General features: G+C 44.2%; 1 protein-coding gene across 3 annotated transcripts in view; it reads right to left on the reverse strand.

Moving 5' to 3' along the window:
• Positions 1–27,322, reverse strand: part of COG7 (component of oligomeric golgi complex 7) — a 77,018-nt gene that overhangs the window by 32,513 nt on the left and 17,183 nt on the right. For all 3 annotated transcript variants that reach the window (XM_032242945.1, XM_032242947.1, XM_032242946.1), the window contains exons 7-11: positions 15,096–15,294; positions 9,384–9,511; positions 7,677–7,831; positions 4,865–4,981; positions 871–936 (exon numbers count right to left, since the gene is read on the reverse strand). In XM_032242945.1, the coding sequence (XP_032098836.1) occupies positions 871–936; positions 4,865–4,981; positions 7,677–7,831; positions 9,384–9,511; positions 15,096–15,294 (665 nt within the window). The remainder of the gene's footprint in view (positions 1–870; positions 937–4,864; positions 4,982–7,676; positions 7,832–9,383; positions 9,512–15,095; positions 15,295–27,322) is intronic.

Below are 27,322 nucleotides of genomic sequence, written 5' to 3' on the forward strand. Positions count from 1 at the left end.
GCTGTGGCCCCTCTGTATTCTCCCAGCGCCCATTACTAACTTTTGGAACAGTGGTGCTTTCATTTCACTTTGTACCACTGCTAAAAATTCCATCACCCAGAGATTACTTTAGGGCAATAAAGAATCACCCAAGACGGACGTTAAGGGATGCTACTGGTCCCTCAAACAACCGTATGAAACAGACCTCTTCCCCTTAGCTCCTAAGGAATAGAGGCATCAGCCATACCAAGAGAATCGAGAGATTTCATTGAAAGGAATAAAGAAAGAAAGGAATGTGAGAAGCCAGATTTTGAAGCGAAAATCTGTCCAAAGGGCAACATAAAACCCCTGGCAGGTCTGAGAAGAGAGGAAGGGGGCAGAAGAAGCTTCTCCAGGGCAGACCCCAGAGATTTCACTTAGACACACAGCCCTTCAGCAGCATGGAATGACCGCAGGACACAGAAGGCAGGCTGCCAAAGTTCACCCCGATCCTGAAGGCTGGCCCAAGGGACTCCACCACCACTTGTCACACCGTTTCTAAGCAGAAATTTATTCTGAGTCCCACAACTGACTTATAAACAAGCAGTCGGAACCCACCCCATTCCTAATTTGGAGACAAGATGTACTGTTCCCTCATTTAGGCTGAAACCACCATATCAAACCAAAATTATGTGACCCTTGCCAAGTAGGACAAAGCCTTGCCCTTTTTAGGTGCTCAATAAACATCTGATGACAATAATGACACACTGTATCTAGGTACAGACAGTCCTCTTGCCCTGTGTGTGGCCTTCAGATTTGCCCATATGCTGTCCTTGCTGTACTGTGTACTAGACCAAGTTTCTGCTGATCAGGAGCCCCAGTGTCTAGACGACAATGACTACTCTCTCCTACCTGTTGGCTAGCTGCTGCTCGAAGTCCCCACAATGCCGCAAGAGCTCTCCACAGGTGGCTATTATCCTAAACAAAACAAAAAGCACTTCAAGTTCAAGCAACCGGAATGCCAACCTTTACAGGACAAACATTGTCTCATTCATAAAAATCCTAACTATTTGTTCCTTTTGGTAGTTCTGGTTCTGGGAAAGTCGTTAACCATTTGCTAGCCTGAAATGTTTCATTCATTAGTCATTAATGTAAAAAGAAATGCTGGTCCCTTCCAATAACCTCCGTTGTTACTGGCATCTCTGTGCTGAAAGCACAATTCTATCCATGGCCCCCTCAGAAAATTTTACATTTCCAAAATACTCAGCTTTATCCTTGAGAAAAACAGGGTAGAGAGACTTTATACGTAAAATTGTATTTTTTTTTAGACAGAGTCTCGCTATGTAACCCAGGCTGGAGTGCAATGGCGTGATTTCGGCTCACTGAAACCTCTGCCTCCCAAGTTCAAGCGATTCTCCTGCCTCAGCCTCCCAAGTAGCTGGGATTACAGGCACCTGCCATCAAGCCTGGCTAATTTTTGTATTTTTAGTAGAGACGGGGTTTCACCATGTTGGCCAAGCTGGTCTCAAACTCCTGACCTCAAGTGATCCACCTGCCTTGGCCTCCCAAAGTGCTGGGACTACAGGAGTGAGCCGCAGCACCATGCCTATATCTAAATTTTTTTTTTTTTTTTTTTTTTTTTTTTATGAGACAGTCTCACTCTGTTGCCCAGGCTGGAGTGCAGTGGCACCATCTCAGCTCACTGCAACCTCTGCCTCCTGGGTTCAAGCAATTCTCCTGCCTCAGCCTCCCGAGTAGCTGAGATTACAGGCATGTGCCATGATGCCTGGCTAATTTTTTAAATTTTTAGTAAAGATGGGGTTTCACCACGTTAGCCAGGATGGTCTCGATCGCCTGACCTCATGATCCACCCACTTCAGCCTCCCAAAGTGCTGGGATTACAGGCATGGGCCACCACACCCAGGCTCCTGTATATAAAATTTTAAAATAAAAATTTATGACTTAATATTTCTTAGATGCCTGCTAGTTGCAAGACAGAGAAAACTGTTTTGGTATTAGAAGTATCTCTCCCTGATCATATGAAAGGTAGATGAAGATTAATCATTTATTCTCAGAGATAAGCCCAAATGACCATCATATCTATACTGAATGATCCTTTAATCTTCAAGTAATTTTATGCCAAGCCTCAAACTCCCAGCTGCTGAGTCCTTCAACACCCAACTCATAATGTCAGGACAAATCCAAGGATTAAAAACATCTTAAGTCTAGTTAACTTTTAACTTTCTCTAAAAGTGTCCATCATCACCAGGGTATCTAGGTATTCCATCATAAGACAAGTTTATGGGAAAGTAAAATATTCCACTTCCCTTGGGTGCAACAGAAGAAACTTGTGCATAATATTTTTTAGAAAAGCAAGCCACCACGGATGATAAGGGATATAGTTAGCATCTAGAACATTAATTTTTTTCAATTTAGTCTTATTTTAAGTTCTGGGATACATGTGCAGAACGTGCAGGTTTGTTACATAGGTAAACGTGTCATGGTGGTTTGCTGCACCTATCAACCTACAGAACATTAAATTTCATCAAAAAAATAAAAGTCTGGTTAGGTGCAGTGGCTCATACTTATAATCTCATCACTTTGGGAGGCCGAGGTGGGCGGATCACAAGGTCAGGAGATCAAGGCCATCCTGGCCAACATGGTGAAACCCCATCGCTACTAAAAATACAAAAAAATTAGCTGGCTGTGGTGGCGCACGCCTGTAGTTCCAGCCACTCAGGAGGCTGAGGGAGAATTGCTTGAACCAAGGAGTCGGAGGTTACAGAGAGCCAAGATCATGCCACTGCACTACAGCCTAGGACTCAGCCTCAATCAATCAATCAATCAATCAATCAATAGAAGTCCAGAACAGAGCCTGTGAGACAATCATCTAAAATGGTCCCGAGTGGTCCTGGATCTACCTAACAGCCTTCAGTGGGTCTGGGTCTGAGGTCAGGCAAGACATGAAAGTAGGTGAAGCACTCCCGGTGAATGGCTGGTTCTCTCTTGGGAAAATACATCCAGGAGGAATGGTTTTAAGGAACAAAAGCTTCCAGATTGCTTTTTATTCTTTTTTTTTTTTTTTTTGAGATGGAGTCTTGTTCTGTCACCCAGGCTGAAGTGCAGTGGTGTGATCTTGGCTCACTGCAACCTCTGCCTTCCAGGTTCAAGCCATTCTTCTGCTTCAGCCTCCTGAATAGCTGGGATTACAGGCGGGTGCCACCACACCTGATTAATTTTTGTAGTTTTAGTAGATACAGGGTTTCAGCATGTTGGCCAGGCTGGTCTTGAACTCCTGACCTCGTGATCTACCTGCCTCAGCCTCCCAAAGTGCTGGACTGCAGGCGTGAACCACCAAGCCCAGCCTGCTTTTGATGTTTGTTGTGCGGTGCTTCTCTCCTCTCCCAAGGGGTCTGAGAGCCTAATCGTATTGCTGTTAGCCCACTTGGGAAGGAGAGAAGCACCACACAACAGGGAACCCATGCCCAGTGTCTCAGGGACCCTTGCTGCCAGCCCCAGTGGCTATGACAGTGCAGGCCCAATGCTGCCTGAGCATCTCATTTTTAGGTGATATTAGAAATCCAGATCATGTTAAATCTAGTTTTTAGATACTGGCAACAAATCCCCTTGTTAAAAACTGCAATGATCAAACACATCCATAGGTGAGATCTGGCCATAGGCCAGCAGTCTGTGCTCTCCGGCTGGACATGTCAAGAACCAAATCTTCTCATGCGACTGCTGACCAGACCCCCATCAAGCCTCAGGACCTGGGGCAATAGGGTGTCTACCTAGTGGCCCACAAGCCACACAGGCTATTCTAGAATCTGGTCATCACAACCACTTGAGAGGGTCACCTCAATTCCTTTCACTGAATCCTTCTTTTTTTTTTTTTTTTTTTTTTTTTTTTTTTTTGAGATAGGGTTTTGCCCTGTTGCCCAGGCTAGAGTGCAGTGGCACAATCTTGGCTCACTGCAATCTCTGCATCCCAGGTTCAAGCAATTCCCCTGCCTCAGTCTCCCAAGTAGCTGGGATTACAGGCGAACACCACCATGCCCAGCTAATTTTTGTATTTTTAGTAAAGACAGGGTTTCACCATGCTGGCCAGGTTGGTCTCAGACTACTGACCTCAAGTGATCCACCCGCCTCGGCCAAAGTGCTAGGATTAAAGGCCTGAGCCACCATGCCCAGCCCTTTCACTGAACTCTTAATGGCCCTTTCCAGCCCGAATAGCGTTGCCTGGAACCATTTAGAGCCATGTATCATGGTTCTTAGATCCAGAAACAGAATCCAATCACCTGTGTATTTTCTAATACATAAATAAGCCCTAAGTTATTTTAGCTCTATAAAAACTATAGGTTGGCGTGGGATGGGGGCAGGTAAAAAAAAAATCTCACACCAAATATAAAAAAATTAAGTCATTAAACATGGTAAGGCATTTGTAAAGAACTTTAAAAAATATTTTAAGAGCCGGAGGGGTCTTTTTGTTGGTCGGTTTGGGATGGGTTTTTATTTATTAGTTTGTGTTTAGAGTCTAGACTATTTGCTTTTTTTTTTTTTCTACTTAATTTCTGGCAAGAACATATAATTTTTTTTTTTTTTTGCTTGTATTCTTTTTTTTTATTGTATTTTAGGTTTTGGGGTACATGTGAAGAACATGCAAGATTGTTGCCTAGGTACACACATGGCAGTGTGATTTGCTGCCTTCCTCCCCTTCACCTACATGTGGCATTTCTCCCCATGCTATCTCTCCCCACCTCCCCACCCCCGACCATTTGCTTTTTAAAAAGGCAGTGAAAGAAAAAAAAATGAAACACTTCCAAACACATTTGCCATTTTTATACTACTATATCATGTGTGTTTATGCTGACTACGTTAGGAACAGCGTGAATTACAATCCCCAGTTTACCTAATGGAGTTCTGAAAAGCCGTCCAATCTTCCTGGAAGAGGGAGTTGGGAGGAATGTCGTCCAGTTTGCACTTCTTTCGTATGGACTGGAGAGTGCTGGTGAAATCAGACACATACCTACCGAGAAAGGGGAGAAAATGGTAGGGAGGTCACCATCGATTCCCCGACTCTAAAGAGACCTGGATCCTACAGCTCTGAACAAACTACTAATGGCCTTGAGAACATCTTTAGAGGCTCCCACCGCGGAGTGAAACTGCTTGTAAAACTCTGACCACACAAATGTCTTCACCACCTGGTCGAGCAGTTTCTAAGAGAGATGCCCAAGAGAAGGAAGGGATCGTTGCGAAGTTGATTCCAGGTTCAACCAGGTGAGAGATGATGCTGATAAATGCCCTGCTCATCCAGGTAAGTACATTTCTGTGAAAGGTTTGAAGAACTGTTTAAACATCACAGTCCCATGGTAGTAACTGGCTGTGACTTGGGATAATGTAAGGCAGGTCATGACATCCAGGGTACCTCTCTATCATTCTCATCCTCTAAATTTAGATTAAATACCCATGGCACACAGATTAAAGTTCCATGGCTGGCAAGGGTCTGACTTTAATGGGACAGGACCATGAATGCAAAGCCAGAAAATCCTCCCTCACAGGGTGTGCTGTTTGCTTTCACTGTTTGAACATACTTTTCCCTCCTAGCATCTAAAACACTGTAATTAAACAGCTTGTTTAGACAGAGCACAGTGGCTCATGCCTATTATCCCAACACTTTGGGAGGCTAAGGAGGGAGGATCACTTGAGTTCAAGGAGTTCAAGACCTGCATGGGCAACACAGTGAGATGCCATCTCTTGAAAAAAAAAAAAAATAGTCCGTTGTGGTAGCTCATGCCTGTAATCACAGCACTTTGGGAGGCGGAGGTGGGAGGACCACTTGTGCCTAGGAGTTCAAGACCATACCAGGTGACATGGTGAAACTTCATCTCTACAAAAAATACAAAAATTAGCTGGGCACGGTGGCATGTGCCTGTAGTCCCAGCTACTCGGGAGGCTGAGGTGGAAAGATGGCTTGAGCCTAGGAGGTCAAGGCTGCAGTGGGTCATGGGCACACCACTACACTCCAGCCTGGGTGACAGAGCAAGCAATTAGCAATGCTTATTGCTTATAGCCTGTTTGATGCCTATTGCTGCTGCTGGGCTTTAAGCTCTGGGAGAACAGGGTCTGTGCCTCATACTTATATCCCCAGGAACTAGCACAGAGCTGGACATAAAGGAGGGAGTGACGTCCTCTGGAAGCTAAGAAACCTGTAACATTTGCGTGTATCACAAAAGGGCTTGCTGCTTGCCCCTCCCAAACCATAGCTCTAACTGAGGGAAGTGAAATGTGAGGACCCAGGGCACTGACCTGAAAGCTCAGTATGTGCAGTGGAGATACAGACCACTCAGCTAACGAAGTGGAAGAAACTGCTTCAGACTCCACTGACTGCAAATGATCCTGCTGCCCCCTTTACAGAGACCTCAATGCTTTCAGGCAGAAAGCTGCAAAACCCAGTCCCACTGATAACATCTTCCCCTTGCACCAAGAGAGGTGACAGCTTTCTAGGGTTCTGAGTCCCAGAGGGCAGAACCCTAGATTGTGCTTTAGCCATGGGAGGTTAAACAACCATGTCACCACCCTGCAACCATTACAAATAACCATATGCTCTGCAGAAAGAGCAGGCACGCACTGCAGGAGAAGGAGTTTTGATTAGCCACCATTCTCAGGTATGGCTATAGGCAAATGCTTTTCTCTATTTCGTTATCTGTCAGTTCAGGATTCTAAATGGGTTTGTCACGTTTGTCATGAAATCTCAGAGGAAAGCATAGCTTTCATCACATCATTTTTGTCCTCAAACCTTCCAGCTGTTTCTCACGCCACACATTTCTAATTGTTAGCCGTGTCAGAATTGCTGTGAATATAGTCCACCCCCTTTTTCAAGTGATTCTCCTGTCTCAGCCTCTCGAACAGCTGGGATTAGAGGCACCCACCACCATGCCTAGCTAATTTTTGCATTTTTACTAGAGACGTTTCGCCATGTTGACCAGGCTGATTTCAAACTCCTGACCTCAAGTGATCCACCTTCCTCAGCCTCCGAAAGTACTGGGATTACAGGCATGATTCACTGTACCAGGTCACAGAATCTTTTTTTGCTCAAACAAACTTTGTTAAATTTCACTTGTTTAAGGTTTCTTTCTTTTTGTTTTATCTTTTCTTTTTTTTTTTTTTTTTTTCCGAGATGGAGTCTCGCTAGGCTGGAGTGTAGTGGCGGAATCTCAGCTCACTGCAACCTCCACCTCCCGGGTCTGGGTTCAAGCAATTCTCCTGCCTCAGCCTCCCAGGTAGCTGGGACTACAGGCAGGAGCCACCATGCCTAGCTAATTTTTGTATGTTTTAGTAGAGATGGAGTTTCACCATGTTGGCCAGTCAATGGTCTTGAACTCTTGACCTCATGATCTACCTGCCTCAGCCTCCCAAAGTGCTGGGATTACAGGTGTGAGCCACACGCCTGGCCTCTTTTTTTTTCTCTTAACATACTTTAACTGCTGCACAAGTTTCCCTCATATGGATATATCACATCTTATGCAGCCTTCCCTAATGGGTGGATGTTTTAGTTGTTTCAAATGTTCTCCCATCACAAACAATGCCACCATGAATCCTTAACGTCCTCTTGGGCTCAGGTGCAAGTGTTTCCCAGGGTTCAGAGCAGATATATAAAACACGTGCATTTTCACTGGGACAGACACTGCTCCAGTGTGGCTCATCCAGTCTCCGAGCCTTACTTGGCAAAGAGGGATTTCAAGGCTGACAGCAGACCACAGGTGCCCAGGCCATTGGTGAATCTGATGCATCTGTCAATGGCTGCAGACGCCAGACCAAACAGCTTGTTCACGGAGTGGCTCAGCTCCTGCACACAGTCAATCACTTCCCCATGCTCCTGCTCAGCAAATACAGACAAACAAAAGCTGCATCAGGCTTGAGAGCAGATAATGCTGAGATAGGGGAAGACCTCCAACCCCTCTCATCTGTAGTAAAATCGCTTAATAATGATGTCAGATATACAGTTGCAACCTGTGAACTCTCCTCTAGAGCCTGAATCAAGGGAGAACAGTCTAAGTCATCAGTGGGATCATGGAAATTAACTCCTGGCAGAAAAACATGATCAAATGTCTATCTACTTCATCCTAATGTTTTTCACTGCTTCCTTCTTTTTCTGTGATTATTAAGATGGCATCTCTCCCTCTGGCTCTTGAGCTAGGATTCAAATTCTCCATATCAGACACTCCAAAGAATGTAGCAAAAGGAGGCTGGGTTTGGTGGCTCAAGTCTGTAATCCCAGTACTTCAGGAGGCAGAGATGGATGGATCGCTTGAGCCCAGGAGTTTGAGACCAGCCTGGGCAACATGGTGAAACTCCATCTCTACAAAAAATACAAAAAATTAGCTTGGCACAGTAGTGGGCACCTGTAGTCCCAGCTACTCGGGAAGCTGAGGTGGGAGGATCGCTTGAGCCTGGGAGATCAAGGTTGCAGTGAGCTGTGATTGTGCACTGCACTCCAGCCTGGGTGACAGAGCAAGACTCTTTCAAAAAAAAAAAAAAAAAAAGTAGCAAAAGGAAAATGCTTCTTTCAGGGCAAGAATGTCACTGAAGTGCAACAGATTTTCTAGGTATATCCCTAGAAAACAAGAAAATGGTAAGAGGAAGTAGATTTGAACTACTATATGATCAATTCTGAAATGTCAATGCATCTCATGCTAGACAACCTTATGACTTGAAAACAAAATAATATTTGAAATGGAAATGGCCTCAGTTCCACCCCTGGTGCCCACACAGTGAACCTGTCCCTGCAGCATCCCCATGAGTCTATGCTCCTGTGTCCATTTGCATATTTTCCTTAAACAAAAGACCACCTTAATAAGAAATTACTAAACCAGGGAGATAATCAACTTATCCCCAAAAGATTTAAGCGTCTCAATTTGTTAAACCTTCAATGGGGATTTTAAACAGAAAACTGGGGACCAGTGGGGTGGCACATGCCTCTAATTCCAGTACTTTAGAAGAACAAGGTGGGTGGATTGCTTGAGCCCAGGAGTTTGAGACCAGCCTGGGCAATATGCCGAAACCCTGTCTCTACAAAAAATTACAAAAATGAGCCAGGCGTGGTGGCACATGCCTGTAGTCCCAGCTACTCAGGAGGAAGAGGCAGGATGATCACCTGAGCCTGGGAAGTCGAGGCTGCAGTGAGGTGTAATCATACCACTACACTCCAGCCTGGGCAACAGATGGAGACCCTGTCCGAACCACCAATTATAGAAAATTGGTAGCAAACACACGGTCTCATTTTACATTTGGATTACAAGAGCCCACAAGCCCTTAAAGCCCATATTTTTGCATACCGGATCCCAAACCCCAGCCCTCCTTCAGACGTGGCCAAGAGCCTGGCTAACAGAATGCTTCCTCAGTGGCCCCAGGACGCACTGTGACTTTACCAAAGGCACGGCGCTGATCTGGATGAGGAGGTTGCTCTCTTCCATGTCGCCATACTTCAGCTGGTAGGGTTTGTATGGATCATACACAGCATCCACCAGTTCCGTGACTTTTACCAGATTGTGTTCATCTTTAGGGAATCAGAAATGATAAGGAACAAAGAATCTGAAATTAACTGTGGGAAAGCAACAATCGAGAGGCACTCTACTAGACCTTTCCCCGTTGGATCTCCAAAGGGGACTACATTTTGTTAAGCAGTTTTTAGCATTCATGGAAGCTGCTTCTACAATCAGTCCAGCAAATATCTGGATAAATTTGGGCTTTGCACAGATTTGCCTAAAGCAATATTGAAGACACCAACCCCCTGAATCCCATGACCCACCATGGATAAGAATCCCTTCAAAAGATAACCCTCATCAAGCTCAGGTTCAAGAATTGCCACAGAGGCTGGGCACAATAGCTCATGCTTGTAATCCCAGCACTTTGCAGATCACCTGAGGCCAGGAGTTGGAGACCAGCCTGGCCATTATTGTGAAACCCCATCTCAACTAAAAATACAAAAATTAGCCAGGTGTAGTGGTAGGTACCTGTAATTCTAGCTACTCAGGAGGCTGAGGCAGGAGAATCGATTGAACCTGGGAGGCGGAGGTTGCAGTGAGCCAAAATCGCACCACTGCACTCTAGCCCGGGCAATAGAGTAAGATTCTAAAACTATACACCAAAAAAAAAAAAAAAAAAAAAAAAAAAAAAAAGAATTGCCACAGAGAAAAGGCAATACAGGAAGAACATTCCCCATGCCATGTGTTCCTAGGACTTCACAGAAACAGGATACCCCACAGGCAGGGCACGGTGGCTCACATGTGTAATCCCAGCACTTTGGGAGGTCAAGGTGAGTGGATTACTTGAGGTCAGGAGTTTGAGACCAGCCTGGACAATATGGTGAAACCCCGTCTCTGCTAAAAATACAAAACAAATTTAGCTGCCATCGCACTCCAGCCTGGGCGACAGAGCGAGATGCACGCACCTATGTTCCCAGCTACTTGGGAGGCTGAGGCAGGAGAATCACTTGATCCCGGGCGTCAGAGATTATAATGATCCGAGATCACACCACCGCACTCCAGCCTGCACGACAGAGCCAGACTCTGTCTCAAAACAAAAACAAAAAAACAAAAGTATACCCCATAGCCAAGGCATTCCAAAAATTCCTATGTTCAACCATATAAAAATCTAAAACATGCTGTATCAAAATGTAAATGTGCATATTGTACAACACAGCAATTCGATTCATGAAAATCATCTCAAAGAAATCAACAAATACACAGAGAGAGAAGGATGTTCATGGAAACATGGCCCAGAATCAGAAAGCTTTGGACATAGTCTCAACAGGGGATTAGTAAATGTAATAGCCTACTTCCTGGTGTCCTCACATCCTTCTGGTCCCCTCCTCCAGCTAGTTTTATTACTACTTCTACAATCTCATCCTCCTTCCCTCTTCCTCCAGCTCTCAGCCTTCTCTCCATTCCTAAAAGCTTCCTCTGGTCACATGCTGATCCTTCTGTCTGGAAGGACCATCTTCTTCCCTTCCCCTCTTCATCTAGTTAAACTGCTGCATCTCCTTCAATACTCACTCAGCAAAAGTTTACTGGTCTCGATTTCTGACACCAATTTACAAGGTTTTGTAGAGATTAGGTAAAGTAATGTGTGTCTAATGTGGTAATAATCAAATCTGCACATGTATAGAATCCAAGGTGTTAGTTCTTTTTTCTTTTCTTCTTTTTTTTTTTTGAGACAGGGTCTCACTCTGTCCCCCAGACTAAGGTGCAGTGGTGCATCCACAGGTCATGGCTGCCTTTGCCTCCCAGGCTCAAGTGATCCTCCCAACCCAGCCTCCTGAGGTTTGGAGCAGGTGTGAGCCTCCATGCCTGGTCCAAAATGCTATTTCTGAATGGCAGGTTGAGGATTATTTATTTTTTTCCTTCCTTGTATTTCCAACTTTTTCTATAATGATAAAGCCAACCTAAATTTTTTTAAATTTACTTTATATTGCATAATCTTTTCCATTTTGAATTGTATTAGGTACATGTATTAACTATTAAAATAATAGAAAAAATGTTAAAGGTAAAATTAAAAGTTAGAAAATACATTTATAACATATTTGATAAACAATGGGAAAAATTTCTCACTATATAAGAATCTTTCAGAAATGTGCACCAAATTCGTAACAGTGGGTAAAGTGGGATTACAGGAGAGCTATTTTGTGTCATAGAGTTCTATATCATTAATTCTTATAATACACACTTTTGTTGCTTTTTATAATATATTTAATAATATATTATTTTAAATAAATTGCTCTTAAAAATTAACGAGAAAAAGGTTAAATTCCCAGAGTAACAGGCTAAAAAATAAGCAATTCAAAAGAGAAAAGATACTTTATATAATGTGACTTTCAAACTCCCTAATAACTAAAGTGAAAAACTAAAATGATATATCAGTAATTGTCTAAGAACCTGGCAAGGAAAGGAGAAAAAAGTCTCGTGCTGGTGAGGGCGCGGAAACACAGGCACCTTCGTTCGCTACTGATAGATAAGAAAACAGGTGAACACTTTCTAAAGAACAAAATGTGACAAATATCTTCACATTCTTCATTTCTGAGTAACTACAAGTTTAAACTTATCCTAAGGAATAATTGGAGGTAGGCTTAAAAGCTAATGTATAAAACAGTTCATAATAGTTTTATACATCATAGTGATTAAAAAATGTAGTAAATTGACTGGGTGTGGTAGCTCACACCTGTAATCCCAGCACTTTGGGAGGCCAAGGCAGGAGAGTCGCTTGAGCCTAGGAGTTTGAAACCAGCCTGAGCAAAATAGGGAGACCCTCTCTGTACAAAAAATTTAAAAATTAGCCTGTGGTCCCAACTACTCAAGAGGCTGAATTCAGAGAATCACTTGAGCCCAGAAGGTACAAGGCTACAGTGAACTGTGAAAGCACCAATGCAATCTAACCCGGGCAACAGAGCAAGACCCTGTCTTGAAAAAACAAAAAACAACAAAACTATGTCTTAGGAAAACATTTAACTATATCAGAAATGGTCTTCATATTATTTTTAGCATTTCAAAAAATAAAAATATGGCTGGGCGCAGTGGCTTACACCTGTAATCCCAGCACTTTGGGAGGCCAAGGCAGGTGGATCATGAGGTCAAGCGATCAAGACCATCCTGGCCAACATGGTGAAACCCTGTTTCTACTAAAAATACAAAAATTAGCTGGCATGGTGGCGCATGCCTGAAGTCCCAGCTACTTGGCAGGCTGAGGCAGGAGAATCACTTTAACCTGGGAGGCGGAGGTCGCAATGACCCAAGATCGTGCCATTGCACTCCAGCCTGGCAACAGAGCACAAGTCTTCAAAAAAAAAAAGAAAGAAAGAAAGAAAAGAAAATATAAAACTGTCTACAGCCAATATTTTAAGATATTTATATATATAATATGTAATTACATGCAAACATATAAAAGTATATATTAAATATATATTACATTCCATATTTATTATATAATATTTATACGGTAGATATTAAATATTTATATAATATTTTGTAAGCAATGTATATTTGTGTTAATGGTGCAAACAGTGTTGTTGGTGGCTCTGACAGATGACTTTATGGATTGTTCTTGCTCTCTTTTTAATTTTTATTTTTGTGTGTTTCCAAAGAACGTTAAAGTTAAAATCTTAAGAAGGATCATCAGAAATCTAGGTCAGGTGCAGTGGCTCATGCCTGTAATCTCAGCACTTTGGGAGGCTGAGGTAGGCAGATCACTTGAGGTCAGGAGTTTGAGATCAACCTGGCCAACATGGTGAAACCCCCATCTCTACTAAAAATGCAAAAGAAATTAACCAGGCATGTAGTGGGCGCCTGTAATCCCATCTACTCGAGAGGCTGAGGCAGGAGAATTGCTTGAACCTGCGAGGTAGAGGGTGCAGTGAACCGAGATCATGCCATTGCACTCCAGCCTGGATGACAGAGCAAGTCTCTGTCTAAAAAAAAAAAAAATTAAAGTCCTGGCCAGGTACAGTGGCTCACACTTACTATAATCCCAGCACTCCGGGAGGCCCAGGCAAGTCGATCATCTGAGGTCATGAGTTCAAGACATGCCTGGCCAACATGGTGAAACTCCATCTCTACTAAAAAGTACAAAAATTAGCCAGGTGTGGTAGCACGCACCTGTAGTCCCAACTACTCGGGTGGCTGAGGCAGAAGAATTGCTTGAACAGGAGACAGAGGTTGCAGTGAGCTGAGATTGCAGCACTGCACTCCAACCTGGGTGACAGAGTGAGACTCATCCCGTGGCTGACTAGCAAAGCACTGCTAGATGTGTCTCAAGGGTGGTTCTCTTCTTTACTACATCCACCCCAGGGGAAGGATGCAGCCGTTCCTTGCTCCACCTTCGTCCCGCTGTGCTGCAAACAACTCTCCTTAGCCCAACTCTTCCAACTCTCCTTTGCCACTTCCGCAAAGGCAACACGGTACCCTGGAAGCTGCCCACATCCAGCGGGCCTTTCCCATAACTAAGGCCTGACCTGTGAGTGTGCCAAAAACACCGATGAGTCATCAGGAATCTGAACAATAAACACACTCCCTGGAACGTATGAGGCAATTATGCACAAATGTAATTAAAGAGAATAACTATTAAATAAACCAAGTTAGTGACACACAGCAGCCAAACAGCAGAACAAGGCCTTCCTGAAGGGATTTCCTGATTTGACAGCAGCATGAGTCATGGGGTCTGTGTTCTTTAAAAATTTATGAAGCTTTTAGCATAAATGGGAAAGAGCTTGGAGAATGTCACACACCAGGTGTTGTTTACCCAAATGGGAGCAAGGGGTGCTCTTCTCTTAGTCAGCCACCGGAGAAAGCTCATTTTCTCTACGACCACCTTTACTCTTAGCACAGCTCCCCTGCTCTGGGACACTTGCTGTCGCTTCTTCAAAAAGCCCCTGTAGCGGCCAGGCAAGCTGGCTCACGCCTGTAATCCCAGCACTTTGGGAGGCTGAGGCTGGCGGATCACTTGAGGTTGGGAGTTGGAGACCAGCCTAACCAAAATTAGCCGGGTGTGGTGATGCACACCTGTAATCTCAGCTACTACTCAGGAGGCTGAGGCAGGAGAATCACTTGAATCTGGGAAGCAGCAACAAGAGAGGGAAGAAGGAAGGAAGGGAGGAAGGAAGGAAGGGAGGGAGGGAGGGAGGGAGGAAGGGAGGGAGGGAGGGAAGGCGGGAGGAAGGAAGCCCCTGTAGCGTATTTGTTCTCTAAAACTGACTTTTGAGGTTGAACTGTCTGATGCTTCATGATGACTTCAAAGGATGAGCAATACACTTGCCTCCTGGTGTAATCTGCCACCAACTCTTTGCCATAAATCTACCTGCCTCGCTGTGATGCCTCTTTTACATCCCAAGCACCCAGAGAGGTGTCCATCACTTCCCCAAAGCATGTAAAGCACCCAGGCAGCACTGGAGCCAGGCAAGTATATTAAACAAGTATTCCCATGATGGCAACGTTTTCATGGAAAAGCCCTCCACATCTGCTGAGAAGGAAAACACAGATCCCTTCCATTTCTGTAAAATCAGTCATCTGAAAAGGCAAACAAACCCAGGCCCCAGAAGCTTCAGAAAGAGCGAGTAAAGACAAGCTGGAGAGCTGGAAGGAAGGAATATTTACATAGGTGGGGGAGCAGCGCCATCTCCAAGCCCTTGGCGAAGTGGGCAGTGGTGTCGTAGAACTCCAGCAGCCTGGTGAGCTCCTGCTCCGGCCCTGCCCTCTCCACGCCACTGCTGAGGCAGGAGGGCAGCGAGGGCGTGAGGGCCCCCAGGGTCTGAATCAGCAGCACCGTCACCACCTCATGGGGCTTCTGGAAAACCTGCAGTGAGAGAGAGGTATACCTGCCTTGGAACATTCAGTCAAGTAGGAGCCTACCATTTTTTTTTTTTTTTTTTTGAGGAGGGGGTGGACTCATGTTACCCAGGCTGGAGTGCAATGGCGCGATCTCGGCTCACCGCAACCTCCGCCTCCCGGGTTCAGGCAATTCTCCTGCCTCAGCCTCCTGAGTAGCTGGGATTACAGGCACGCACCACCATGCCCAGCTAATTTTTTGTATTTTTAGTAGAGACGGGGTTTCACCATGTTGACCAGGATGGTCTCGATCTCTTGACCTCGTGATCCACCCGCCTCGGCCTCCCAAAGTGCTGGGATTACAGGCTTGAGCCACCGCGCCCGGCGAGCCTACCATTTTTAAAAAACTTTTTTGAGAGGCCAGTCGTGGTGGTTCACACCTGTAGCCCCAGCACTTTGGGAGGCCAAGCTGGGTGGATCACTTGAGGCCAGGAGTTCAAGACCAGTTTGGTCAACATGGCAAAACCCCATCTCTACTAAACATAAAATTAACCAGGCATGATGGTGCGTGCCTGCAATCACCTATTCGGGAGGCAGAGGCAGAAGAATCACTTGAACCCAGGAGGCAGAGGTTGCAGTGAGCCAAGATTGCGCCACTGCACTCCAGCCTGGGTACAAACGAGACTCTGTCTCAAAAAAACCAAAAATAAATGCAAATTAAAAATTAAAAACTTTTTGGAAACAGGGTCCCAGGCTGAAGTGTGGTGGCACAATCATAGCTCACTGCAGCCTTAAACTCCCAGGCTCAAGTGATCCTTCCACCTTAGCCTCCCAAGTAGCTGAGACTATGGACGCACTACCACACCTAACTAATTTTATAGAGACAGGGTCTCACTATGTTGCCCAGGCTGGTCTCAAACTCCTAGCCTCAAGCAGTTCTCCTGCCTCAATCTCCCAAGGTGTTGGGATTATAGGTGTGAGCCATGGCACCTTTTAAAGAAGCTGTCTCCTGGGTCAGCCCAAAAGGATCTTCCCTGATAGATTAAAAGTGGCTTAGTTTACAGCTATAAGCCCAAAGCTTTCCTTGGCAAATGTGAACATGCTCAGAAAGTAAAGTAAACTGGCAAGACTTGGAACTTGCAACCTGCCCAGAGCAACTGGCAAGTTCATGTCTATCAGTGACCCAAGTGTCTAACTATTTTCAAATCGAACAAATGCATTCATGTAGCATTTTTTTCCAATGGTCACAAAAAATTGACTGGAGAGGGAACTATGGGCCAGGCTTGGTGGCTCACACCTGTAATCTCAGCACTTTGAGAGGCTGAGGTGAGCAGATCACCTGAGGTCAGGAGTTTGAGACCAGCCTGGCCAACATGATGAAATGCTGTCTCTACTGAAAAATACAAAAATGAGCCAGGCATGGTGGCAGACACCTGTAATCCCAGCTACTTGGGAGGCTGAGGCAGGAGAACAGCTTGAACTCGGGAGGCAGAGGATGCACTGAGCCGAGATCACATCATTGCACTCCAGCCTGGGGGAAAAGAGCGAAACTCCACCTCAAAAGAAAAAAATAGAGAGAGAGGACTATGAACATGACAGTGGAGACACTGGGGAGTGGGAGCTAGGGAATAAAATAGAATGAAAGAGGAGCGTACTTAATTGAATTGGAGTTGTAAGAATCTTGAAGCACAGCTGCTGTCTGGCCTATAAGCCAGCTTTCCCCTTGACAGAGATCTTCAGTCTACTTGGATTTCTCGATTATTCTTAAGGTTCACCAGGAATAGTGTATCTAGACCCATTTAGATTATGTATTCACTTATTCATTGTCTTTTCTTCATCCTTTTTTTTTTTTTTCTTTGAGACAGGGTCTTGCTCTGTCGCCCAGGCTGGAGTGCAATGGTGCAATCTCGGCTCACTGCAACCTCCATCACCCAGGTTCAAGCAATTCTCCTGGCCCAGCTTCCCAAGTAGCTGGGATTACAGGTACGTGCCACCATGCCCAGCTAATTTTTTGTATTTTTTTTTTTAGTAGAGACGCGGTTTCGCCATGTTGGTCATGGTGGTCTTGAATTCCTGACCTTGTAATTCACCTGCCTCAGCCTCCCAAAGTGCTGGGATCACAGGCATAAGCTGCCATGTCCGGCCTTTTTCCCATTCTTTAGATCTCTTAGGCAAAACTTGGATAATGTACAGTGTCCATTTAGAGGGGGATTCTCACAGACAGCCCAAGTGTTGATTATATAGTTTTTTAAAATAATGCATCTTTAATATGAATAAACATGAAATGAGATATAACAGCTGTTCTTGCTGGGCACAGTGGCTCATGCCTATAATCCCAGCACTTTGGGAGGCTGAAGCAGGTGGATCACTTGAGGTCAGGAGTTCAAGACCAGCCTGGCCAACATGATGAAACCCCGTCTTTACTAAAAATACAAAAATTAGCTGGGAGTGGTGGTGTGCACCTGTAATCCCACCTACTAGGGAGGCTGAGGCAGGACAATTGCTTGAACCTGGGAGGCGGAGGTTGCAGTGAGCTGAGATTGTGCCACTGCACTCCAGCCTGGGTAACAGAGCAAGACTCTGTCTCAAAAAATAAAGAAAAAAAATAAAAAATAAAAGCAGTAGCTAGCAACTCTAAGGCCAAAAAGGCAAACATTTAAAAACTGTAAAACCAATAAAATGCAAAATTTTATTAGAAAATAACTTGAGGCAAATGAAAACACAACATATCAAAACTTACAGGGTGCAGTGAAAGTAGTGCTAAGGAAAATTTATAGCCATAAACACATAGAATTTTAAAAAAGAAAGATCTCTAACCAACAAGCCAACTGTACATATTAAGTAACTAGAAAAAGAAAGGCAAACTAAACCCAAAGCTAGCAAAAAGAGGGAAATAATAAAGATGACAGCAGAGAATAAAATAGAGAATAAAAAACCAATTAAAAAAAAAAACGGAAGTTGGTTCTTTGGAAAGATCAACAAAATTGACAACCTTTACCTAAAGTAAGAAAAAAAGAGAGGACTCAAATTACAAAAATCAGATATGAAAGTGAGGACATGACCACCAATTTTGCAGAAATAAAAAAACTATACAATTTAAATTTTTAGTCAACTAAAAATAAAACTTGAAAAAAAAAGTAATAAAAATGATTATGAGACTATGAACAGAACAACTATATGCCAACAAACTGAATAACCTAAATGAAGTGAACAAATTCCTAGAAACATAATATATTGAAGAAACCAACTTAAGGAAAAATAGAAACTCTGAATAGGCCGGGTGTGGTGACTCACGCCTGTAATTCCAGTACTTTGGGAGGCTAAGGTGGGTGGATCACCTGAGGTCAAGAGTTCGAGACCAGCCTGGGCAACGTGGCAAAATCTAACCTCCACTAAAAATGCAAAAAACTTAGGAGATACGAGAATCACTTAAACCCGGGAGGCAGAGGTTGCAGTGAAATTACATTGCACCCACTGTACTCCAGCCTGGGTGACAGAGTGAGACTCCATCTCAAAAAAAAAAACAAAAAACAAAAAAAAAGAAACTCTGAATGGACCTATCACTAATGAGAACATTGAATCAGTCATCAAAAAACTCCTAACAAAATAACAGAACTAGACAACTTCCCTGGTGAATTCTAGAAAGCACTAAAAGAAGAATTAACAACAACCCGTCTAGCAGACTTTCAAAAAATTTGAAGAGGAGAAAACATGTTATGGTCTGAACTGTGTCCCCTAAAATTCCTATGTTAAAATTCTGTGAATGTTACTATCTTTGGAGACAGGGCCTTTAAAGAGGTAATAAAAGTGATACAGTATCACATAGTCGGCTCCAATCCAATATGACTGGAGTCCTTTTAAGAGGAGGAGATTAGGACATTGACAAATAGAAAGGAAAGACATAGGAAAAAGATGCCCATGTGTAAGTCAAGGAGACCAGCCTCAGAAGAAACTAATCGTGTGAACACCTTGATCGTGAACTTCTGGGCTTGAGATCTTTGGGAAAATTAATTTATGTTGTTTAAACTACCCAGTCTGAGGTAGTTTATTATGGAAACAACTAACAAACTAATACAGAACACTGCCCAACTCATTCTATGAAGCCAGCATTACCCTGATACTAAAACAGACAAAGTCAAGAAAAGAACTACAGGCTAGGCGTGGTGCCTCACACCTGTAATCCCAACACTTTGGGAGGCCCAGGCAGGCGGATCACTTGAGGTCACGAGTTTGGGACCAGCCTGACCAACACGGTGAAACCCCATCTCTACTAAAAATACAAAACACTAGCTGAGCGCAGTGGTGCACGACTATAATCCCAGCTACTTGGATGGCTGAGGCAGAAGGATTGCTTGAACCTGGGAGGCGGAGGTTACAGTGAGCTGAGATGGTCCCACTGCACTCCAGCCTAGGCAACAGAGCAATTCTCCATCTCAACAAAAAAAAAAAAAAAGAAAAGAACTACAAACCAACATGCCTTATGAATACACATACAAGCATCTTCAACAAAACACTGCTAAACTGAGTTCAGCAGCATATTAAAAAACATTATAAACCATGACCAAGTAGGATTCACCCAGGAATGTGAGAATGAATCAACTATACAAAAATGAATCAAGGCCTGGCACGGCGGCTCAACCCTGTAATCCCAGCACTTGGGAGGCCAAAACAGGAAGATCACTTGAAGTTAGGAATTTGAGACCAGCCTTAAAAAATAAAAAATGTTATAAATCTCTAATTTTTAAAATGAATCAATTGTATATACCACATTAACAGAATGAAAGGAAAAAAATACATGAACACCTCAATTAATGCAGAAAATATATTTGACAAAATCCTATCCCCTTCATGAGAAAAACACTAAATAAACTAGGAATAGAAGAAAACTTCCTCCACATAATAAAGGCCATACATGAAAACCCACAGCTAATGTGATATCTGATGATAAGAGATTGAAAGCTTTTCACCAAAGAACAGGAACAAGATAAGGATGCCTGCTTTTGCCTCTCTATTCAACAAAGTACCAGAAGTCCTAGCCAGAGCAATTGGACAAGAAAAAGAAATAAAAGACATCAAATTGAAAACAGAGTTATCTCTGTTCACAGATGACATTATCTTATGCGTAAAAAATCTTAAAGAATCTACAAAATACTTTCAGAGTTAAGAAACAAATTCAGGACAGGTGCGGTGGCTCATGCCTGTAATCTCAACACTTTGGGAGATGGAGATGGGAGGATCACTTGAACCTAGGAGTTTGAGACCAGCCTGGGCAACAAAGCAAGATTCTGTCTCTTAAAAAAAAAAAAAAAAAGAAAAAAAAAAGGTTTAAAAATTAGCCAGGTAGCTGGGTGCAGTGGCTCACATCTGTAATCCCAACACTTTAGGAGACTCAGGCAGGTGAACCACAAGGTCAGGAGTTTGAGACCAGCCTGGCCAACCTGCTGATATGCTGTCTCTACTAAAAATACAAAAATTAGCTGGGCATGATGATGCAGGCCTGTAATCCCTGCTACTGGGGAGGCTGAGGCAGGAGTATGGCTTGCACCCAGGAGGCAGAGGTTGCAGTGAGCCAAGATCGTGCCACTGCACTCCAGTTTGGGTGACAGAGCAAGACTCTGTCTCAAAAAAAAAATAATTAGCCAAGTGTGGTGGTGTTCACCTGTAGTCCCAGCTGCTAAGGAGGCTGAGGTGGGAGAATCACCTGAGCCCAGGAAGTGGAGGCTGCAGTTAGCTGAGGTTGCACCACTGCACTCCAGCCTAGGAGACAGAGCAAAACCCTGTATCAGAAAAACAAAAAATAGCTAAACTGCTGAGGGCTCTCCAATTTGTGTTTGTCCCAACCACCTACTGGATGTCACTGTTAGGATGTGTCACCCTCACTTGGAATTTAAAAGCAGGCAAAATTAAAATTTATTCTTTTCCCACTGACCTCCCCAAACCTGTTTCCTTCAACTTCTCTGTTCCTGTCAGTAATGTCTCCATTCAACCAGGATGAAAACCACCCTCTGACTCTCCTTTCTTGTGGTCCATTCATCAGTTACCAGGTCCTAACAACTGCTCACTCTTCTTGAACTTCAACATTTCCATCACCATCCTCTACCAGACAAAGGTTCTTACCTGTCTCCAGCATAACCTCAATTCACCCTCTATACCAACACCAAATTTGTTATTTTTAAATGTTGTTTTAAAAATTCGTGGCCAGGCATGGTGGTTTACGCCTGTAATCCCAGCACTTTGGGAGGCCAAGGTAGGTGGATCACAAGGTCAAGAGATCGAGACCACCCTGGCCAACATGGTGAAATCCTGTCTCTATTAAAAATACAAAAATTAGCTGGGCATGGGTGGCGCACACCTATAGTCCCAGCTACTCAGGAGGCTAAGGCAGCAGAATCGCTTGAACCCGGGAGGGGGAGGATACAATGAGCCGAAATCACGCCACTGTACTCCAGCCTGGTAACAGAGTGAGATTCTATTTCAAAAGAAAAAAAAAATGTGAGGCCTAGCGTGGTGGCTCATACCTGTAATCCCAGCACTTTGGGAGGCTGAAGTGGGTGGAGTGCTTGAGGCCAGGAGTTGGGAGACCAGCCTGGCCAACATGGCAAAACCCTGTCTCTACTAAAAAATACAAAAACTAGCAGGGCATGGTGGTGCGAGCCTGCAGTCCCAGCTAATCTGCAGGCTGCAGCATGAGAATCGCTTGAACCAGGGAGGTGGAGGTGGCAGTGAGCCCAGATAGTGCCACTGTACTCCAGCCTGGGTGATAGGGCAAAACTCAGTCTCAAAAAAAAAAAAAAAAAAAAAAAAAAGGCTGGGCACAGTGGCTTACACCTGTAATCCCAGGACTTTGGGAGGCCGAGATAGGTGGATCACCAGGTCAGGAGTTCAAGACCAGCCTGGCCAACATGGTGAAACCCTGTCTCTACTAAAAATATAAAAACTAGCCAGGCGTGGTGGCAGGCACCTGTAATGGAAGCTACTCAGGAGGCTAAGGCAGAAAATTGCTTGTTTGCGCTTTCCGCTGGACTTTTCCAGTAAAGAAAAATAAAAATAAAACAAAAAAAAAAAAAAAGAAAAGAAAAGAAAATTGAACCTGGGAGGCTGAGGTTGCAGTCAGCTGAGATCACACCACTGCACTCCAGCCTGAGGGACAGAGCAAGACTCTGTCTCAAAAAAAAAAAAAATCACTTACATACTTACATTTAAATTTTTTAAATATTGAAGCATTCAATAATTATTAACATTTTGGTGTTGACATTCTAATTTTAGCTGTTCTGGTGGGTGTGTGGTATCTCAATGTGTTTTTGTTTGTTTGTTTGTTTTCTGAGACGTGGAGTCTTGCTCTGTCACCCAGGCTGGAGTGCAGTGGTGTGATCTTGGCTCACTGTAACCCTTGCCTCCTGGGTTCAAGTGATTCTCCTGCCTCAGCCTCCCGAGTAGTTGGGATTATAGGCACCCACCACCACACCCGGCTACTTTTTGTATTTTTAGTAGAGATGGGGTTTCATCATGTTGGCCAGGCTGATCTCTAACTCCTGACCTCATGATCCGCCCACCTCGGCCTCCTAAAGTGCTGGGATTACAGGCGTGAGCCACTGTGCCTGGCCCTCATTGTGGTTTTAATTTGCATTTCCCTGAAGACCAGGACATTGGGCAACTTTTCACATGCTTGTCGGCCATTTGTACACCTTTCTTTGTCAAGTGTCTACTCAAGTCTTTTGCCATTTGAAAAAACAGGGGTATTTCCCTTTTTATTATTGCATTGTAATCTGTGGCTTGACCAGAGGTCTTGATTTTGCTCAAGCTAATGAAGACTGGAAGAAAATATCTACAAAACGTATCTGACAAAGGGCTTGTCTTAGGACATACAAATAACTGCTACAACTCAATAATAACAGGCAAATAACTTTTTTTTTTTTAATGGACAAAGACTTGAACAGACATTTCACAAAGGAAGATGCACAAATGGCCAATAAGCACATGAAGAGTTGCTCAATGTCCTTAGTCATCAGGGAAATGCAAATGAAAACCATGATGAGATACTACTACACACCCACCAGCATGGCTAAAATTAAAGAGAATGTCAACACCTAATTTCAGCAAGGATGTGGAACAACCAGAACTCTCACACACTGTGTAGGAGTGGAAAAGGTACAACTACTTTGTGCAAAGGTCTGGCAGTTTCTTTTCTTTTTTTTTTTTTTTTTTTGAGACAGAGTATCAGTCTGTTGCTCAGTCTAGAGTATAATGGCACGATCTCCACTCACTGCAAACTCCACTTCCCAGGCTGAAGCAATTCTCCTGCCTCAGCCTCCCAAGTAGTTGGGATTACAGGCATGTGCCATCACGCCTGACTAATTTTGCATTTTAAGTTGGGACGGGGTTTCACCATGTTAGCCAGGCTAGTCTCGAACTCCTGACCTCAGGTGATCTGCCCACCTTGGCCTCTCAAAGTGCTGGGATTACAGTCTTAAGCCACCACACCTGGCCTTATAACTTACTTAGAAATGAATTAAAAAAAAATAAGATGATTGGGCACATTGGCTCATGTATGCAATCCCAGCACTCTGGGAGGCTGAGGTAGGAGGATCACTTGAGCCCGGGAGTTCAACACCAGTCTGGGCAATGTAGTGAGACCTCATCTCTGTTTAATTTAATATTTTTATATAAAAAATAAAAATAACTTTTAAAAATGAAATGGATTCGCTGATCGTGGTGGCTCACACCTATAATCCCAGCACTTTGGGAGGCTGAGGCAGACGGATCATGAGGTCAAGAGATCAAGACCATCCTGGCCAACATGGTGAAACCCCGTCTCTAAGAAATAAAGATAAAAAAGAAAAAAAAAGAAATCCCATCTCTACTAAAAATACAAAAATTAGCTGGGCGTGGTGGCATGCACCTGTAGTCCCAGTTACTCGGGAGGCGGGGGCAGGGGACTCAGTTGAACCCAGGAGGCGGAGGTTGCAGTGGGCCGAGACTGTACCACTGCACTCCAACCTGACGACAGAGGCTCCATCTCAAAAACAAATAAAATAAAATAAAATAAAATAAAATAAGATGGATTAGGCTGGGGACAGTGGCTCACGTCTGTAATCCCAGCGCTTTGGGAGGCCAAGGTGGGCAGATCACGAGATCAGGAGATGGAGACCATCCTGGCCAACATGGTGAAACCCTGTTGTGGGTAACCCCCAACATGGGCACCGAGGAAGGAGAGCTGTGCAGACTCAGGCACAATTAGTGCTTGAAGTGTAACTTACTGCTTACTAATATCTAACATATATATAATAATACTTAGCTCCATGTAATCTTATATCTAGCTTATATATATAAAACCACACTTAGTTTTATATAATCTTTCTATACAATCATATATTGGATTTTAGTCGGAGCTATACTGAAACATTTAGTGCTGATTTATATAATCTTTCTATATAATCACACGGTAGTTTATAGTAGGAGGAATGCCAAGAGCAGTCACGGTGCAAAAGCAAATACATTGGAAAAACAGCCAGGCCAGGGCAAGAACCAATGACCCAGGTGGTAGTGCCCCTGCCTGAAAGGGCATACACTATGTGGCAGGTCAGGGCCTAGATGGCAGCATTCAATACCCGCTGCATGGCTGGCTTGGAGCAAGAGTTATTCCTCCTGAAAAGGAGTGGCCGTACCTTGCATCCAGTTCTTGTGGAAAGTAGGCCTCGGGCCTGAGATCTCATGAACAACCGAGGGAGAAGAACCCCTTCGGTGTAATTGCACCACGGCAGCTATACACCCTGTGAGCTTTTCCTCGCCACTGGGATGGCTCAAATCATTCTTCTATAAATTATCTTAGAGCACAGCACACTCTGTCGGGTCCCACTGCATTGGTTTACAGCATCCTTCCATCGGAATCCTTTGAAGTCTCCAGCCCCCAGATAAGAAGTGTTGCACACGGCACTTGTTACACACAGCTCACCTCCTTGCCCAGGTGACCTAATGGAGGTGGACCCCCTTGTTGTACATGAGTCTCTCTACTACTGTACACGGCACAGCCCCCTACTGCACACGGCCCACCTCTCTGGCTAGGTGACCTAATGGGGTAGCTCCCTCACTTGCTACTCATGTGATTATACATGCCCTATCATTAAGCCTATATATTACCTCACTCACCACCCTTCCCCCTGCCTTGTACCTAATAAATACAGATGCTTCTGGACGTTCAGGGCCTCGCCTGTCTCCGTTCATAGGTGGCATGGCCCCCAGGGCCCAGATGCTCTTTTCCAGTCTGTCTGTGTCCTGTCTCTTTATTTCTTGGATCCTGCGACTCAACACAGCAATAGGGGACACCCCATGACCCTGTGGAGCTGTGACCCTATTAAAAAAATACAAAAATTAGACGGGCATGGTGGCGGGTGCCTGTAATCCCAGCTACTGGGGAGGCTGAGGCAGGAGAATCACTTGAACCCAGGAGACGGAGGTTGCAGTGAGCTGAGATCACGCCACTGCACTCCAGCCTGAATGACAGAGCGAGATCCTGTCTCAAAAAAAAAAAAGATAGATTACTGAACAAACAGAGACAGGGATAGAGGGGCAGATTTGCAATAAAGCAAATAAAGCAAAATGCTCACTGTACAACCTAGGAGGTGGCTACATGGGTATTCACTGTACAATTCCTTCAACATTTTTATATATTGGCAATTTTTCATATTTATTGCTAGTGGGAAAAGTCCGAAGGAGACACATGGGCCCTGGCTCCTGTGGCCTGTAGTGCTAAACTGACCTTCAGGAGGTGACAGCCCAGCTATCATGCTTACATCCTAAAAAAAAAAATGGGCCACGGGCCAAAAGTATAAATCAGCAGAAGCTCATGTCTACCAAAATCTAGGATGAAGGCCAAATAGAAGTCTGAGGAGTCTAAGTTCTTTTTGTTAGATGATGAAAGGCATTTGTATGTATGGATATGAGCTGTTTTTATCCTTGTGATACAAGAACTAGTAGAAGAGGCAAGAACACATGAATGATTTTTTTCCTGGCCAGGCACACTGGCACATGCCTGTAATCCAACACTTTAGGGGGCTGAGGCAGGCAGATCACCTGAGGTTAGGAGTTCGAGATCAGCCTGGCCAACATAGTGAAACCCCGTCTCTACTAAAAATAGAAAAATTAGCTGGGGTATGATGACAGGCACCTGTAATTCCAGTTACTCAGGAGGCTGAGGTGAGAGAATTGCTTGAACCTGGGAAGTGGAGGTTGCAGTGAGCCGAGATTGTGCCCCTGCACTCCAGCCTGGGCAACAGAGCAAGACTGTCTGGGGAAAAAAAAAAAAAAGATTTTTTCTTAAAAAAAAATAAAGTCGGGCATGGAGGCTCATGCCTGTAATCCCAACACTTTGGGTAGCCAAGGTGGAGGAGCACTTGAGGCCAGGAGTTGGAGACCAGCCTGGGCAACACAGTGAGATCCTATCTCTACAAAAACTTTTTTTTTTAATTAGCCAGGCATGGTGGCCCACACCTGTATTCCCAGCTACTTGAAAGGCTAAGGCAGGAAGATGGCTTGAGCCCAGGAGGCCGAGGCTACAGTGAGCCATGATCATGCCACTGCACTCTAGCCTGCCTGACAGAGCAAGACCCTGTCACAAACAAAACAAAACAAAATCCTAAGAATGAATTAGGTTAGTTCAAGGAGAAAGAACAAGGATGGAGAAAAGCACTTCAATCAGCAACATGAATGACATGACCCTGTATAAGGAATTCTCTCCAACCATAGTCAAGTTCATTCCAGCAAATGAGTGATGAACATCTAAACGGTGATTCACAACTATTATAAACACTAAAATATGGGGAACCTGGCACTAGACCATTCGTAGATGACTTGCTTCTAGGTGGGGGTTTCATATGTAGCAGAGCCGTGCCCTCACTGCAATCTATTTCAATAGCCCTCTATCTGGCCCTCAGCCAGCCACAGTGGCTCACATCTGTAATCCCAGTATTCTGGGAGGCTGGGGTGGGCAGATCACAAGGTCAGGAGTTCGAGACAAGCCTGACCAACATGGTGAAACCCCGTCTCTACTAAAAATACAA

Source organism: Sapajus apella, unplaced genomic scaffold, assembly GCF_009761245.1.
Source record: "Sapajus apella isolate SASKATOON/1434 unplaced genomic scaffold, GSC_monkey_1.0 scaffold51, whole genome shotgun sequence".
In the NCBI taxonomy this organism is placed as follows: domain Eukaryota; kingdom Metazoa; phylum Chordata; class Mammalia; order Primates; family Cebidae; genus Sapajus; species Sapajus apella.